The 18311-nt window shown below is 39.7% G+C and overlaps 1 protein-coding gene across 1 annotated transcript in view; it reads left to right on the top strand.

Moving 5' to 3' along the window:
- The window catches only part of LOC133278671 (opsin-5-like), a 29699-nt gene extending 15745 nt beyond the window's left edge, over positions 1-13954 (top strand). Inside the window, exons 3-6 of the mRNA XM_061471758.1 lie at positions 7456-7555; positions 9379-9483; positions 12378-12601; positions 13261-13954. Of these exons, the coding sequence (XP_061327742.1) occupies positions 7456-7555; positions 9379-9483; positions 12378-12601; positions 13261-13701 (870 nt within the window). The 3' untranslated portion in view covers positions 13702-13954. The remainder of the gene's footprint in view (positions 1-7455; positions 7556-9378; positions 9484-12377; positions 12602-13260) is intronic.
- Positions 13955-18311: the final 4357 nt, after the last annotated feature.

The following is an 18311-nucleotide window of genomic DNA, read 5'->3' as shown; positions in this document are numbered from 1 at the left end:
GCACAGTACTGCAGTGTGATATTGCTGGGATTTTACTTATATATAGCTTATAATTTCTGACATTTCAGTAAGATGAAAATAACCCAAAGTCATACCATGGAACGGGCACTAGGAGTATTAACAGATAAAACAGGTGTTAAAGGTGCTGAAGAGAAGCTGTGCAACATTAGCTTTATATTCAGCTCACCTTGGCATACTGATTCATTATGAAATGTAGGATATGGAGACTGATCTATAAAACAAAAAAAAAAAAAAAAAAGAGTGCCTGTGCTGTGCTAAAAAAATCTTCCTCTCCCAGATATGTTTTTCTGGGAAAAAATAATATATATATTTAAATATATATATTGAATATGAACACTAGAATGTATTCTCATTCTTGTTTCCTTGCATAACTGAGATTTGGATACTGAAAAGAATTACAGAGATATTAATCTTCCCTGTTTCTTTACTTCTGGTCCACCTTGTTATAATCTTGAAAAGCACATTGCAGTCAAAAAGGTAAAAGAAACTCACGTAGACATCTGTGAGCTAAATTTTAATGAGAAAAATACTTTGTCTGCAGGGAAGGGAGGGAAAACCACGCTTTTGCACAAACAGAATCATTAGCAACATAGAAGATCATTTCAGTGTAACTAATACGACTGTAGGGAAGTTATGCCAGTTTTCATTAGCCATGAATTCTCTCTCATTTTCCTGTAAATTATTATTTATGCAGCCAATTGAGACAAATTAGGGAACTTGCGTACTTGGTACTTGAAAAATTATGGATGCTTAAGCTAACCGTTTCCTTGTATAACAAGTCTGACATAGCTCCTCCCATGCCACCCAAGCACTGCATCAAACCACACACTGCTGCCTGAAAAAGGCATTCATTGCCTAATAGTGCTCCTACAGAACCAGGAATTTCCAAAGCCTAAACTTTGATTCCTGCAGTAGCTTTTCCTCTAAGAGCACTTTGAAATATCCTTTTCTTGCTTCCTTATGTGGAAAACAGTAGCCTTTCTCCATCTTCTGTGCTGATGAGTGTTTCTAAGAGATGAAAAATTTTCCCTCAAAAAATGCTGTCCATCACTTACCTTCGTAATTCAAGATCTTCTCACCACAAGGTTGAGCAATTCATGTTCTACTGGCTCCTCCCTGTGTGCCACATCCTCTCACTGACTTTCAACCTAAATTTGATAGGAAACTTAAATATCACCCTGATAATATCTTTAAGTATCTTAAATAGTCCTACCTCACATTTACTCATCTTTTATTTCACATATATTAAGTCAGTATTCTGCTAGTGTGTAGGAAGCAATTTGTGTCCTGACTTGGATCCTGTGCTGACTGAATGACAAGATCCACGATTTCCACACCACTGACCCTGCAGAAAGGGCATTGCACCTAATGACTTTCCAGATAGCTCTTTTAATACCAATAGCCTCTATCTTTTACACTTCCTTCCGGGCTCTCCCTGGGTTACTAAGACTCCTTGGAAATGTGTGTGACTCTCCCGTTAGGAGCTCGGAGGTCCAGTTTACCTTACGCAGTTGGGATGTGAAAGCCCTTACAGCTCATTCTCAGTTTAGGACTATAAAAAATTTCTTGGCATTAATCAGTTATCTTCTGTTTCTTCTGGGATTTTGGTACAGGATACAGAGGAGCCACGAGGATCAGCCTAAGAGGAGATCTCCCAGTAGCCATGCAGTTTTTCTGGCTTTCAGGAACATAACATGCTCTTTTCTTGGCCCCTTAATGGCTGAGCTGTCACACCAACCTGCCCTGCATTAGGAGCTTTGTGAGCAGAAGAATAAGTTCAGCAGTAGGCACTCAGCCAGCAGTCAGAGATGACCTTGTATTAACATGATGGTGGCTACGTAAGCAGATTCTTTCTTCCTGGGAAACAGCACAGATGACTGTACTTTGGAGAATGTGGAGGGTCACTTGTAATCTCTAGGCTGTCCTGACAGAGCCTGTGAAGAGCCTCTGCTTCCCCTGGGACTTGTGTAAGCCTCCAGAAACATTTACGATGATACTTTGAAAAGGCAAAGATAGTAGTTCTTTAAAAAGCTTGACTTCAATCTGGTGTTAATGGATCTCAGTTATTGGGGTAGGATCACCACACGCCACAGAGCCAAGCTTCGATTTCTGTGGAAATGTGAATATGAGACAGGTGACTATGAGGCTGTTTTCTTCTTTTGTCTGTCTTTATATTAATGGGGCTGCTAGCAATAAATAAGTAAGCTCTGAATTAACATCACCCAAATGAAGGGAAGTTTTGGCTCAGTTTGGCACACTGAAAAGTGTTTTACAAAGCATAGCATGGGTGTTCCCAGAGGGCAATGCTAGAGTTTCCCATCTAGTGTGTCTGAATTTCCCTGTGCAGTAATTTACAGAAAGACAATGGCAATACAGCATTTAACCTGAAGATGGGAATCTTTCCACCGTATCTGGATCATTGAGTGGTATGAGCTACATGGTTGGTTACTTTCGCCCAGTTCATTCTGTATGGGTGGGCTGGAGAGACCTAAAACCTTCCATGGTCCCATAGTACCAACCCAGAGCTAGAAAGCAGGTGCTCCCAAGCACCTGCTTGGGGTACTTGAAGTAAGATCATAATCTAATGAGGCTATGTAAGGAAATTCTGAAAGAAATTTCTATCTATTTCTTAAATTATGTGCACTTGGTGGAGTTGTTACATTCATAACCATGGTGATTGATAAGGGCATGTTCTACTATGAGTATAAATTGTGACCTGAGAGGGCTACAACTCTAATAGCTAAAAGTCAGCCCAAAGTAAGTACACATTGAATTCCATTCAATTAACCCAATATATAAACCTAAAATAACTGCAAGTAAACTAAAATAACTACAAGCAAACAAATACATTTTCCTGGATTTCCTAACATTACTAAAGAAAAAACCTGTATATATTAATAGCTGGCAGTAAATGTACATTTAGATATAGTTACTATCATTACGTATCTGTGCACATAATTGTATAGTGTAAACGCTGCATTCATGTTCTTCTTATCTTTAAAATATATGCCACCAACAGAAAGGTTTAGTCATTTGGTGAATGCAAAATAGTGAGTGTCTGATGCCCTCACTTAATGTTTTAAACTAATCCTGAAGCATATCAGTTCTCACTGTTTATTAGGAAATGAAGAGCCATCTGTGTCAGAGACCTATAATGGCTTGGGTTAATGCCATCACCTCTAAGAGGAGCTACCCTCGAAGCCTGCTGGGACATCTTAAAAGGCAGAATGCAACCATAGCAGAGCAATGACACATGAGCAAAATCTTAAGGAAAACTTTGAGTGCTTTAGGAATATTACTTCACACTTTAAGTAGTGTGAAGACTGACTTTGATTGCAAATCTTGGTAGTTCTTCCATTTAACAGAAGAGTTACTATAGTCTGACATATTGATATATTGGAGGATGGCAGAAGTATGTTGTCATCAGATTTGAGTGCAATATTACTGCAAACTTTAAGAACGTGTTAAATTTTAAAGCATACTCTATTCAAAGGTACCCACAATTGTTTTTCCAAGTGTATTTCTTAAAGATTGATTTAAGCAATTTTTTGTGTATTGAGGTTGAAGGAGGTTTATTGCCAGTACCTATTTCCATTATGATCTTGGAATAATCTGATCTGTATTCAAAGAAATATTCTGAGAGAATTTATTGTGATGAGTTTAAATAATCCCTGTTTAGAGTTTCGCTTTTTCTTTACATACACATTATCACTTATTTTATAGAAGAGAAAAACAGGACGTTGTGGTTCTGAAGGGAAACAAAAGGACTTCAGGAAATTGTAACAGATTCACCAATTGGCCAGAGGAGGGAGCGATGCATCCTTTCTGGCTGGTGAGATCAGTGCTTCAACCTGAATTGAAATGTCGTAGCTATTTTGGCAACGTGCTTTTGTGCCATTAAACCTTGATCAATCCAATAATAAGAACAATAGGTTATATTTTACTCTGTCTGCTTTAAATGAAGACAACTCTTATGTAGTCAGTAGGGATACATAAGTATTAACTGTAGTAAAAATGCGGAACACCCAAGCTCATAGCTAAAAATTTGATGGTGCACTGGGGATTCCTGACTCTCCCTGTGTTGAAGCGAAGCTTAAGAAATGAATTTGCATGCAGTGGAAACTTTACGTATTGTGGGTCGTAAATAGTACACCAAGAACATTAGCAAGATTTAAAATCGGGCTCAAGTACGAAGCAGAATAAAAAATCTTTTCTTCAGTTGTATCTTAGCTTCCAGGCAACATAAAGATAATGAGTGAGTTCTGTGAGTATCTATATAGCCAAGGGAGCAATACTGGCATAGTGCTGACAGAAAAGCTTTTAAAACTGCTAATCTACTCCTGTTTCTTAATGTATAAAAAGAAAAGCTGGTGGATCAAAATTACCACAGAACCAATTTTGTGTTTATGACGGAATTCACTATTGCCAATTAACACTGTTGATTGTAATTAACAATAGGAAGGCCAAAATTGCATTACACAAAAATGGAGGAAATATTATGCCTGTGGAAGGAAAGAGCTGGATGGAGGGGGGAAGGAGGGTAGGATAAAAGAAAAGGAAAACCAGAATCAGGAAGAGGAAATGAATCAATCTTCCAAAGTAATTAAATGTTATCTACTATTCTAGGATTTCCTTGGCTATCATTCCAATATCTTTAAAGATGCAGAAGACTGAGAATACATTTTTGTTACCTACATATATTAATATCTATGCCTATAGAAGTCAGAACTATGCTAAAGCAATTTTTTTCTGTTGCTAACTACTTTGGGTTCCAAATAGTCACTTTGGTTGCTAGCTACAGTGAGTGTTGTCTGTTCAGGAGCAGAAAAAGCAGCAGAGATCTTGCTTCTGTATCCAGTAGGTGTATGCTCGAAGTAGGTTGGCTACAGCTAGAGTAAGATCCCTCATTTTTTTCTGAAGACATATGTCTAAGTGAGACCAGTATAAATGTACTGCAGAATTGATAGACTTGCTGGGAAATGGCACATGCATAAGTAGGCTCAAGAGCTAACCCATCGCTGATAGGAGTCTGGCAGTGATGATACCGGTTTGAGGATCCTGCTCCCAAAGCAGCACTAACCCTGTTGGATACGTTCTCATGTTTCAATGTTTCAGATGCCATGGCCTCTGTGTGGGCTGTTCTACAGCCTGGGAGACACCTCATTTACTTCCTTTATTTATTTCATACTAACACTCTTGTCATCCCCAGATTTCCCTCTCCTCCTTTTCATTTCACCCCATCAGCTGTCCCTAAACCACTGAGCCTGTGCTTAGCACAGGGACAGGTAGCAAAGCTGTCCCCAGCAGACTGCTGCCACTTCATCCACTTGCTAACCATATGGCCCTGGTCAATCTCTGATGAGAGCCCCACACTAGTAGAAGCAGAAACACTATGTTGGTCTGCTGAAATGCTGTTATGAAATACTACATAAACAAGACGTGGCACTGACAATGGCTTGGTGTTGACTTAGGTAAAACTGCTTCTTTTTCTTCTTTTTCTTTTTTTTTTTTTTAGCAAGGTACCACTCAAAAGAAAACATTTTGGCTTGTTTTTCTTATGGTGGCAGAGTTTCATCTCAAATGGTAAAGGGCAAGAGTGTACTTTTAGACGCACTTTCCTCCCTTGTAAGTGTGCTCAAGGGCTCTTTGAACTGATCACAATATAATTGTTTCTCTTTGGTCTGACATCAGGGAAGGGGGCTGGAAAAATACTGGTCACATCTGCAGGTGATACACCACTGAGTATGAGAAAAAATGTGGGGTTTATAGGAGGGCTATGAGACACACTGAGAAGCTTGTCCTACTTCTTCAGTGTTCAGCCTCATAGCTCTTTAGACTTAATTTCAAACTGTTCATTTGCATAATTGCTGAAATACTGCTTCCTTTCTAATCTCATCTAACTAATGGAATTGCTTAAGCTTATGCAGCCTGGCTTCTCCTTGGCCTCACTGTTTTCCTCATCTATGAAACATTGTTGTTGGAGCAAATGGAAAAGTGGCAGCTGTTTGCATCAATAAGGCTAATGAAATGCAGGTATTTCACCAATCCATCTCCACAGCACACATCAGGCCAAATTTAGCCAAGTGCAGCTTCTAGCAAGTAGCTGAGACATCCAAGGAAGTCGTTTTTTCTGGTGTAAAAATGTTTGCATTTACACCCAAAGCATCAGCTGACTGCAAATAAGTGGAGCACGGGTGGATGTAGATTGCTGTAGTAGCACTTTTTTTGGCACAAATTTAAAATGTGGTCAGTTGGTAAAAGTTGACATTAAGAAGTGTATAGAGTCAAGGTAAGAGCATTGGTAGTGAAAAAACAGCCACCAGTGAAAGAAATGACGAAGCGACCCATTCCTAACCCTTCACCCAATTTAATTTATACAATCTGCCATGGTCTCAGCTTTAAGCCTGGATTAAAGCCCCAGATTCAGTGCTGGGATAAACTGAATTCTGTGGGAGTTGTGCCCATTCACACAAACACAGAGGTTGTTCCTGTAGAATAATGATGTGCCATTTTGCTGATAATTTTACTGCTTGAATGCCAAGTTACAGTCCAGAGATGCTTGCTTAATATTCCTGCTTCCCTCGGTGTAAAACTGGCACCTCCAAGTGCTCCGCTGCTCTGGCTGGTTTGATGTATCACATCGCAAGCTTTCAAAAGAAATAAAGGACTGCCTTCAGCGTTTTGCCTGGATCATTTCCCAGTCGTACAGTGCTCCTTAGCAGATGGCTACACCGTCTCCACTAGAGTCAGCAGCAATTTCCTTCCTATACCCATAAGTGAGGCTAGCAGAGTTGTAACTATCCTGTGCATCTATCACTGAGATACTGATGTCAGTGGGAGCCTACGTAGCTGTACAGCTCTGCCTCTGTCAGTCAGAAGCGATGGAGATCGGGCTTAACATATAGGAGCCAAGCAGTAGCACCAACATTGAGACTCAATCTATTGGGATGATTCAGCTTTGGATGGTTTTATTTAGTTATTTAAAAAGCTTCTTTCGCTCAGCCAAGCCCATTACCTCCTCTGTTCTTTCCTCTGTGGCTTAGGTTTCATGAGTTCAGCTTGCATGTTTGTTTTGCCTACATGGGACAGCTGCATCCAGTACCTTTTTGCCTGTTCAGGGCTTTTCTTGCTTTCAGTTCAACCTTTTTCTCCTTCACTTGGCAAGTCATTTCAGGGAAGCATATAGATGTAAGGGTGCATTTGCTTGTTTATTTTATGTACATGACAGAGCACTTATATAATTTTTGAACATTCACTTGCTCACTAATCCTATAGATGATAACAGCACCTGACATTTCATATTTTCCTGCTAGCTGGGTTTCTGAAAAAACTTTCAAGGGCATTAACATGAAAATGACAGGAGCAATCCCTGTAGTTCTTTTCATTTTCCTCTCTCTGCAGTAAGAGAACATCCTGCTCTGCTTTGTTTTTCAGATTGATGGCTTCCTGACCCTTCTGTTTGGCCTTGCTAGCATTAATACCCTTACAGTAATCAGTGTGACTCGCTACATCAAGGGCTGCCATCCTGAGAAAAGTAAGGAATAACCTGCCAGGAGTAACTGGCAGGCCCAGTTCTGCTTTGTGCCTTGTGTAAATCTGTGTTTCTTTCACTTACAGGATATAGCAAATACAAATTGCCTGCATTGGAAATCAGAACATAATACAGTCATTTACATTACAAATATGTTTGTTTGCATTGAATCCTTCAGAATCAACCCCAGTAAGAGCCAAATTATTACTACACTTTGGTCACCATCGGCTAAATCCACCCTTGTGCTAAAGGAAACCACACATCCTGCTGACCCTCTGTAGTCTTCAAAATGCAACCTAACTTCTAAGTGATCATTGTCTGGATCTTACTGTAAGCAATTAATTTCATCTTCAATGAGATGATTTTTTTGGGGAAGAAGTTTCCACTTATTGATAAGATCCTTGGTTCAGGGGGGTGCTACACATGCAAACATTTTCAGTCTTCAGGGTGTTTTACCAAGATTTGTGCACAGTAGGCATCATGGACTGCTTCAAATGGTGCTGGGAACTTTCAGTCTGTACATCTTGCCTCCAGCTTTTGTAGCAACCTTCCATCCCCACATGTCACTAACCAGTATAACTTTACAGAAATGTTGAGGAACGAAGTGGTAAATGCTTCATCCTTGGCAGTGTTTAAGGCCAAGTTGGACAGAGCCTTGGGCGATATGTAGTGTGAGGCATCCCTGCCCATGTGAAGGGGGTTGGAACTAGATGATCTTGAGGCCCTTTCCATCCATAACCATTCTATGATTCTACAATGCATAAGTATTTCACACATAACCAATGAAATGACCACTATGTATGACAAGAGTAGGACAGGTTAAATATTGTGTACCAAATGATATTCTAGCTTAATCTCAGCCAGCAACTCAGTATCATGCAGCCATTTGCTCACAACACCCACCTCTCCTCCGGTAGGATGAGGAGAATCGAAAGAAGGCAAAACTCATGGGTTGAGATTGAACAGTTTAATAATAATAATAGGAAAGAGAGAGAGAGAGCAATAAACAACAAGAAACACAAGTGATGCACCATACAATTGCTCAACCACACACTGACCAATGCCCAGCCCATTCCTGAGCAATGATCGGTGGCTACCGGCCAACTCCCCCAGTTCATATGCTGAGCATGATGTTCTGTGGTATGGAATATCCCCTTTGCGTTCGGGTTAGCTGTCCCGGCTGTGTTCCCTCCCAAATTCTTGTGCACCCCCAGATTACTCACTCACTGGTGGAGTGGGGTGAGGAACAGAAAAGGCCTCAAGTCTGTGTAAGCACTGCTCAACAAAAGATCTCTTAGTTATCAGCGCTGTTTCTAGCACAAATCGCAAACATAGACTCATGCTAGCCACTAAGAAGAGAATTAATTCCACCCCAGGCAAAACCAGCACAAGTGGCTAACGTGGTCTGAGCATCTAGTCTGAGCATCATATTTTATCTTTTCAACAGGCAAAAGAAAATCCTCTGAATTTAGACCTACCTTGTTTGTTTCTATGTAAAATTTAACATACAAGTGTTTTCTGCTTTTTACAAAATGGCAAAACATAAGTCTGATGTAGAATTTGCTAATTCTGCACTGCACAAAAAGCATATTGTCTCCTGCTTTAAAGCCATTCACTTCCAGCGTTCACAAAGGGGCTTGAGATCTAGCCTGACAGATACCTTCAAGTTTAAGCCTTTCTTATGAATATGTATTATTTTAATTTTTTTTCTTATTTTTAAATGGCTGGATTTCCCTTATTAGCTGTTGGTATAGGATAGCATTTAGATTTCTGAGATATATTTGCCTTTCTAAATACTATTTTCTAACAAAATCATGCCATTGCAGGTCACTGCATCAGCAACAGCAGCATGACGGTGTCTCTGGTTCTCATTTGGGTAGCAGCTTTCTTCTGGTCAGGAGCTCCATTACTTGGCTGGGGCAGTTACACAGGTAACAGGTATCTTTCAGTTGTAACTATTCAGCACCTGTCCATTTAACTGCACAAAGATTCTTACCTTTCTTGCTGTTTGTGATAAACCAGACCAACTGTCAGTGGAACTGAGAGAATCATTCATCATGCACGACATGTGTGCACAGTGTTGCCTGCTTTGGTATCAGCTATAAAGAGATTTATTTTTTTCTTTAAAGATATTACAGGAAATACTTGGAGCAAGCGCATATTACCTGGGGGAAAAAAAAAAAAAAGAGAGGCCAGAAATATTTGGCATGGTAAAGCAATGAGATAAAGGAAACTATCACAAGACATCCTTCAAAAACTGTCAAGATCAGGAAACTAGAAAAGAACACAGGTTCCAGCAAGTTAAACTTGAAACTGTAGTAAGACAAGTCAGAAAGGTCTGTTGGAACTACTTGTTGAAAATACAAAAATCATAACAAAACAGCAGAAGAAAAATACGTCAGAAAGTCTGTCAGTCCAAGAAATGATTAGGGTGCAAGATAAGGCCATAGCAATAAAGAAGGTGGGGGGAAGGAAAAATTTTTAATAGTGACCACTGCAGTAATTCAATGGCTAAGACATATTGCCACACCAGAAAATTTCTTCACAAGAAAAAGTTGGAGAAATTGCTTCACATTAAGGCTCAAAAACTTCAAGAAAACAAATATCTAGGAACAAATGGTAGTGATACAGGAGTCCTAACAACTTAAATCTTGTGAATGAAATTCTCCAACTGTTCAGTAGTTACATGCTTGGATCCTGCAGGCACCTGCATCCTTTGAGAAGTCATGAAATCTGCAAAGACTTATTAAAGCAGCTATGTGAATACACCCTCTTATCAAACATGAAGGTTTGAGGCATCTCAAGACTCTTGAAGTATGGGTGTGAGAAAAGCATGTATTTCTATAATTAATTGTCTAAATCATTAATCCTAACCAAACTAAAATGTTATCAGGATATTAGGCTCAATGGATGTTTTGTTTGAAACCAAATCAGTTTATTAGATATTTATTATGTTATTTATGTTACATATATGCTTTTGCATTATGGATATGTCAAATTTTGGGGTGTTGGACAGAACATTTTTTGCGCATCTTCTATCAATCTGTGTTTTCTTTTTACATTAATCTCATAGCTCTTCATTTGTTGAAGCATTTCAGGATTTCTAATATGCCCTTTTTGTTTTACACTACAGCCAAGGACTTCTTGGGCATCATTGCCTTATCAGGGTATCTAACTACTCCCATGGATCCTGTTCGTACTTTGTGTTCAATTCCTTGACAGTGGTCTTCAAGACTAATTCTAGCAACATTTTTCCCTACCAATCATAGCAGTTTCAGGTGCCTGGGCTGATGCTAAACTCATTGCACAGAGAGCATGTGGGTGCTGAGCAATGGTAAGTCCAGCAGCAGGCAGCGGGTGCAGGCAGACAAGGATCTCACTGATTTTTGGAAATGCCATTTGCCAGTATCCCTGCAGAGGGAGAAAACAGAGCTGCAAATTCTGGCTCATGGAAAATCTGCAGGATTTTCTCTTCATGTCCTCTGGAGGCTGTTTTCAGTCAAAAAGCTTTGGAAACCAGAAACCTGGAATTAAGCCAGATTTTACAGTTATCTTTTTTTATATTGAGGTCTACTGATGAAAAAAAAAGCAAAGGAGACGAAAATCTATTTCTGTTACTGAGCACATCCAGCCAGCAGCACCTACAGCTTTTGGCGATAAAAATACCAAGCTCTTTTTGATGAGAATCATAAAAAAGATTTTAATCTTTTGCTGCTTTAATTCATCCTGTCTAAACCTATCACCTGTGAGGAATTAAGGGATTCTATAAGGTGGTGGGGTTTTCTTTTCTTCAGAATTATCCCTGGGTGTCAGTGATTTCTCATATCTCCAGGACTTGTTAATACTCGACTTACATAATTTTGGTTCATGCTTCATTTATTTGTAATTCCATTTGCTGCGATAGCTGTCTGAAAAAAAACACCAAACAGTTTTTTCCACTTGAAAAATTAACAATTCACAATCTATAGAAAACCTCTAATGCTATTGAACCAAAGTTTTCTATCAGGAGACATCTGCAAACACATTAGAGGATCTAAAGAAGCCATGAAAGTATTTAAGCAGAGACTGCACCTTACTCCCACTTCCTTTCCCTGACCTACCTGATCAGCTAGTGTCTTTTGTAAATCCCACTAGCTACAGATCCTCCAGTATGCCCAATTTCTTTGCTAAAAGCCTGCAGTTCCTTTGTAGTTGCAGAACTGTACGCTTCCCATTTGCTAAAAGGTCTCATATCTTTCTAAGTATTCGTAATGTTTCATTTTCCAGTAAGCTTTATCATTAACTGTAGCAACTTGCTTTCATGGCTCTCATAGATTTCATCGCTTTTTTGTTTCTATTAAAAGCCCTTCAATATTTTGGTTTCCTGCATTGCTATGTAAGTAGTGACTTTTTACATTTGGCTTATTGTGCCTTCCCAAGTGCTTGTTATGCTATTACGGTGCTTATGTTAGGAAGTTACTATGTAGAAGATTATGACAAGTAAGAGTAGATAACACACAAGTATATCAAACCTACTAAATTATTACCTTTTTTGTTTTCTAGTTATGTCACAATTTCCCATCCGGAAACAGTTTGTACATTATGTATTTACACTGGAATACTAAACTGGACAGAACAATAACAGGCATTAAAACTACTTACAGTCTTGCTGGTCTTGAAAAATTGTTTATGTAGGAAATTATGTCACAGCCCATTAAATCATGAAGTTCAGTTCATTCTTTAGTGCTTAAAAGACAAAAAATACAGCATTTGAACTGATAAATTAATCACTTAAAAGCAGATGAAAGTTCTGAAAATGCTAGCCAACTTATTTTTTTCTTTCCAGATCGAATGTATGGCACATGTGAGATAGACTGGGCAAAAGCCAACTTCTCTACGATCTACAAGTCCTACATCGTCTCCATTTTTATCTGCTGTTTTTTCCTACCTGTCACTGTCATGGTCTTCTCATATGTGTCAATTATAAATACTGTCAAGCTAAGCCATGCATTAACAGGACTGGCTGATCCTACAGACAGACAGAGGAGAGTAGAGCGGGACGTCACCAGGGTGAGTTTGGGTTTCATGTAGGGTGGGATTTTTTTCAGTGAAATCTATCTTTCCAAAAATTGCTCTCGGAACAGGAAAGGGCAAAAAACCAAAACAGCTGCATTGCATTTCTCTATAGTCTCTAGCAACAGAATCTGAACTCAGTGAAGAATATGAGGTTTGTTGAAAACTACCCTGTCACTTGGCTCATATTGGTGCTACATCATGTGAAAAATAATCTAAATATAATTGGAGTGAGTTATACAGACCAAAACAAAAATTTGGTTCGGCGTATGTTCTTTTCTGTCAGAAGCTGCAATACTTCCGAGCACACACAGAAGTTACAGTGGAGCTTTCAATTTACTTTTCATTGACATTAGTCTACCCAAAACCTTCTGAATTCATATAAACAAGGAGGGGACTGTAATTATTTTCATTTTATTAGATGACACATTGCTTAAGCACATCACCATGCCAAAATTTTATATACAGCTTCTATGTCTGCCTGGCTCCATCAAATCCAACCTTTTGCTTGCCTGTATTCTGCTGCGAGCCGTGCATTCAGGGCGATCTGAACATTTCCCTTCCAGCCAAGCCTCCAAGCTATTATTCCCAGTGTATCGCCTCCCTGATGTAGTCTTCCAGAACAGATTTAAGACTGCTTTTCTTCTGTTTTTTAGGTTTCTATTGTGATTTGCACAGCCTTCATTATTGCATGGTCACCATATGCTGTCATCTCTATATGGTCTGCCTATGGTTACCCTGTGCCCAACCTTACCAGCATCCTTGCCAGTTTGTTTGCTAAGTCTGCCAGTTTCTACAATCCCATTATCTACTTTGGAATGAGCTCCAAATTTCGGAGGGACATTTTCATCTTGTTCCATTGTGCCAAGGAAGTCAAGGACCCTGTGAAGCTCAAACGTTTCAAAAACCTCAAGCAGAAACAACAAGAGCCCTCCCAGAAAGAAGAGAAGTATGCAGGAGAAATGCACCCGGCACCAAGCCCTGATTCTGGGGTGGGAAGTCCAACCAACACCCCACCTCCAGCAAACAGGGAGGTGGATATTGGTATTTTCGATACACCATCTAATAACCCTGATATTGAATGTGATAGACTGTAAGTTTTGCAGCCACTTCACACACGCATCCACTTTATGTTCAGGAAGACCCTCCTCAGACCCGTGCTAGAATGATTTCCTAATTCCCAGTCTGTCTGTTCCTTGCGATAGCACTGATGACTATACAACTCAAGCAAATCAGGCAGTAAAATGATATTTTCTTGTATGTAGGTACAAAATGCCATGAAGCACATTGCAATGTGCTGCAGCTTACTTAGTGCCAGAAACATTTATTTGTTTCCAGTGTGCAGGAAAAGGAAAAAAGGAAAACTGACTTGCAGAAATCAGGCATAAGCGAGCAAAAATAACTGAAATTGCTACCTAAGTATGAAAATAACTATCTTGTTGGTCTGCAGTATTATTTCCATCTTCCCTGGCCTTCCCAGTGAGCATGGCCTGGCTGTAGCATTTGGAGTCAGAAAAGCTGGCCTTTAATTTTACTGATCTGCCTCCAAAGTGGTTGCTTTTTTTACCAGACTGTTAAGGTGGAGCAAGAGATGTTGTACAAGCAATGAAACTGAAAATCACACAAAGTTTTTAAGAGTACTGCTGAAGTATGGCACCAGAGCTATTTACAAAATATAATCCCGCACTTCACTGCTACTCCTAAAGAAAGATTTTGTACCTGCCTGTGGGTAAAAAATGACTTTTAGGTAAATGTAACTAAGTGACAATTAACCATACTGATTTAAATAGCTAAGATGTAGGCTTATATCTGTAGCAAGATGTTATAATAGCCAATTATTCCATCAAGTTTATTTTACAGAATCAAGGGGAGGTGGTGTATCTTCATAATTCCCCATTTTGGAAATTAACACACTCAATAGACTTCTGTAAAAATGTCTGTTCTTTAGCTGTGGAAATTGTGGATTCATTTAGTGCTGTTTGCAAGCTAAACAAGGGAAAAAGGAAGGGAAAAAAAACCCACAAAAAGAAAAACAACAAACAAACCAACAACATTAGTTGCTAACCTCACTGCTATTTATGACTTCCTGGAATCTCCCTCTCTGAGTGTGCTAAAACATGGGGTTTTTTTTGCAAAAGCATGCTTTTCCAGATGTGTCTCTTGGGAAAGTTACAAAGGGACCACTTTCATTTCCCCCATTACTTTATTTGTTTTAAGAAAATCACCTGTGTTTTGAAGTTAAAAACAAATAAACATTATAAGCAACAGTGGGGAACTGTGTTTTCTTTCTTGGCCACAGATCTGAACTACAAGAGTATTATTTTTTGTGGAAAATTTTAAGATATGGGTGCTATTTCATTACCATAAATAATTAAAAGCAAATAAGTAAAAAGTTTGCTTTCAGATAAAAGTGCATGCTGTAGCTGCAGAAATATATTAAATCGTTTAGTACAAAATCTTGTCACAGATGGATGAAGCCAGGCTTGCCTAGCCAAAACTAATGCCCAGTTTTGAAAGCTCCTATGTGTAGCACAAAATCTACCTTGGTAACTCTGCTGGACTGAGCCTTCTCACTGCAGAAAGTGCTCTGGTTTCCCTCCAAAGAAAGAGAAGTGACAGGCATCCCCATCAGATATGGTTCTCAGAAGTAACTTCAGGTGTGACAGAAACCTGTCTGTACAGCCTTGATAGCCATAGCTGCAGGCTAGCTTTTAATCTGTTTTCACTAATTCACAGATAACTGGGGAGAATGCTTGCACTGTAGCAATGCTGTTGATCTGCAGGATCAACATAGAAAGATGTGGAAAGGGCAAGAGGGAAGGCAGAGCAATGAGGCCACTTCTAAGAGTGCCCCCCTACGGGTGCCAGCTGAAAATAATTCACTTAACATGCATAGTAAGGTTAGACTGGAGAAGGCAAAGGGCTAGTAAAAATGAGCTAGAATAGAAGCAGAGCTGAGGAAAATATAAGAGGGGGAGAACCAGATAAGCAGGAGAGCAAGGAGCCAGGAACCACAGGATACATACCTGCCGAGAGACAACTAGAAACAGCCAACACAGAGAAAGCCTTGACTGGACCATGACAGACCTCCCTTCTGTAAGGCATATGGCTACAGTCCTTTGTGGATATATGGCAACACCATGGGACTGCAGAACTGTAAAGTAGAATATCTGGATTTGCAGGTTACAAAGAGGATGGATGCCTTTGTAGGTACCATCCTGTACTCCTGGTTCAGTAACAGCAAGAGCATATTTGCCACTCCACTTTGTGTGAAGGCACACAGCAGGCAGGCAGCATAGGCTTGTTAATAGGACCTGGTTATTCTATGAACTCTACCAGGGGCCTTTTACAATGTGTTTTGTACTGAATGGATTAGTGTCAACACAAATGAGATCTCTTGACTATCGCTAGTATCCAAATGGTGTCTTATCATGAGGTAGAACAATATTTATTAAGATCTTTCTCCCATTGGCATAGAAATTCTGTCACATAGGCGTCTTCCGTCCCTCTTGCTCAGGCTTGGATATTACTGTAAGATTTCAATTGTTGGGGTTGGTTTCATGTATGACACACTAAAACTAAGTAGCATTATCTGGCAGAAGGCAGTAGGCCAGGCAATTTTACCATTTCCAAAGGATGCTGCCAGCATTTGCTGACTTGTTCCAGGAGGATCTAAGATAGAGGTTAGCCCTCTTTTACCCTAGATGCAAGAAACCCATCCAAAGAAACCTTGCTAGTGTTCATTATCCATTTCTGTATTTACAGGCCTGAGGCATCATTAAAGCACTCCAGAAAAAATGACGTGCCTGAGTACAGTAACTCTGCAGAAAGCTTAAAGCTCTTAAGCCACCATTTAAAATACGCCATTAGCCATCCTACATATTCATTTCCAAACATTTCCCAGCTGTTTTGATTAGCTATTGATTAGTACACTTAGAAAGTGGGTTCTTAATGGCAATGCAATTCATGTATTTACAAGTGTATAAAAATCTCATCAGCTCTTACTTGATTATTTCTCATTATCAATATTATTCATAATTATCGACATACCAGTATTATACCATAATCACTGCAGTTATTAATACTCACATGTGCAACTTGGCCGTGCAGGTGGATTACTACCATCCCTGTCACTGAGACACCCTTTCACTTGGGCTACGCAGTTTGAACAATCATGTTAACCCAGGATTACTTTGGTTCGATTTCCACATTTGAAAACAGCCGCCTCTGGTTTGGGGAAAAGGGGAAGTTATAGTAATCAATCATTCTTTAATTTATGCCAAGAAAACCCTTCTGTCCCACATTTCCCCGCCTGGCATATTTGCCAAGCTGAAAATTCTTTAGGGTGTCAGCACATTGAAATACATAATTTGACATTTCTAATAGTAACATGAATAACTTGAGTGTGTAGTTTGAGGGAGTGGGACAACTGCTGCAGTCCAGTCCCTGTTCTCAGTGCTATTATGCCTTTTTATCTTATGACTCATGTAAAAGTATTTCTTGCAGCAGAGACCAGAAAACAAGAAATCCTCCTCCACACCCCTCAAGACAGTGATTTTATCAGTGTGAACCACTCAGGCTTGCACTGCCTTGCAGGCTCTCTCTTCACCCCTATTCATTCTATTCACCCTTCATTTTTGCTACACAGACTGACAGGATAAGAACAACGCAAAGAACAAAGCATGGCCTATGGTTCGGCATTTTCCTCAGGAGAGAGAGATGAAGACAAAATCCCTTCCCTAGGGTAAAGCTGAACCTTGTTCTTCTGCTTCCCTAGTGAATGCTCTCACCTCAAGCAACAATGAAAAATGTAGGTAATGCTACCAGGTCTGTGTTTTCAACTGTCCTGGAGATGCGCCAGCCTGGCGAGCCAGGCTCTCGCACAATGCTGTGCGTCCCTCTGCCTACCTCTCAGGCTGCTAAAGGCTTGGAGTCTGAACCACCTCAGTACATCCACAAACACAAAGGATTTTTGCAAACACTGCGAACTCTGCAGATCAAAGTGAACGCGCCTGCGGGGCCAAATGGGTCTTTATCTAGTGTGTAGTCTGAAGTGCCCAATTCCTGCCTGCAGCAAAGACTCCACAGTAGCTGGCCCCTAATCCCTTCATGTGTTGATGATTTATGAATATGGAAAGCTACAATACTGTGCAATTGGAAAAAAAAAAATCAACAAAAAAAAAAGAGAAAAAAAAGAAACAACCAACCAACAAACAAAATGAAACACCATAAAAAAAATACAAACCACCAAAACCCAAACCAAGCCTCCAAGATCCTCCTCATGAATTAGGTGATTCCAGATGAAGCAGCCTAAAAGCTGAAAACAGGATCTTCTCCAGAAGAACAGAGTGAAGGTACTACTGAATACATGTATACACAGATCGTACAAGAAGCGTCCAAGTGCCTGAAAGACTCTCACAAAACTTCATGTACCCACATTCAGATTAAGACAGGCAGTTAAATGAATTGCACTGACAGCAGAAGAGAAAAGGAGCCTGTCATCTGGGCCTATGTTTTGTCTACAGCTTTGAGTACACAAATAGGTATTTGATGCATACTTCCAAAAGTCCATTTTCTGTGTTGGAAAAGATTTTTTTTTAATCTTTCTATATTACAATAGCTCTTCATAAAAGAGAAGCAAGACTGCATCCTTCCTGATGTGCAGAAGTACAGGAATAAATTTCAGGTTCAAAGGATATCCAAATAG

This window comes from Pezoporus flaviventris, unplaced genomic scaffold (assembly GCF_033815535.1).
Source record: "Pezoporus flaviventris isolate CSIRO_AGI_PZ_B2104156 unplaced genomic scaffold, CSIRO_AGI_Pfla_v1 ptg000066l, whole genome shotgun sequence".
NCBI lineage: Eukaryota > Metazoa > Chordata > Aves > Psittaciformes > Psittacidae > Pezoporus > Pezoporus flaviventris.
Note: the sequence above shows the minus strand (reverse complement) of the source record. Positions and strands in the feature narration are given on the sequence as shown.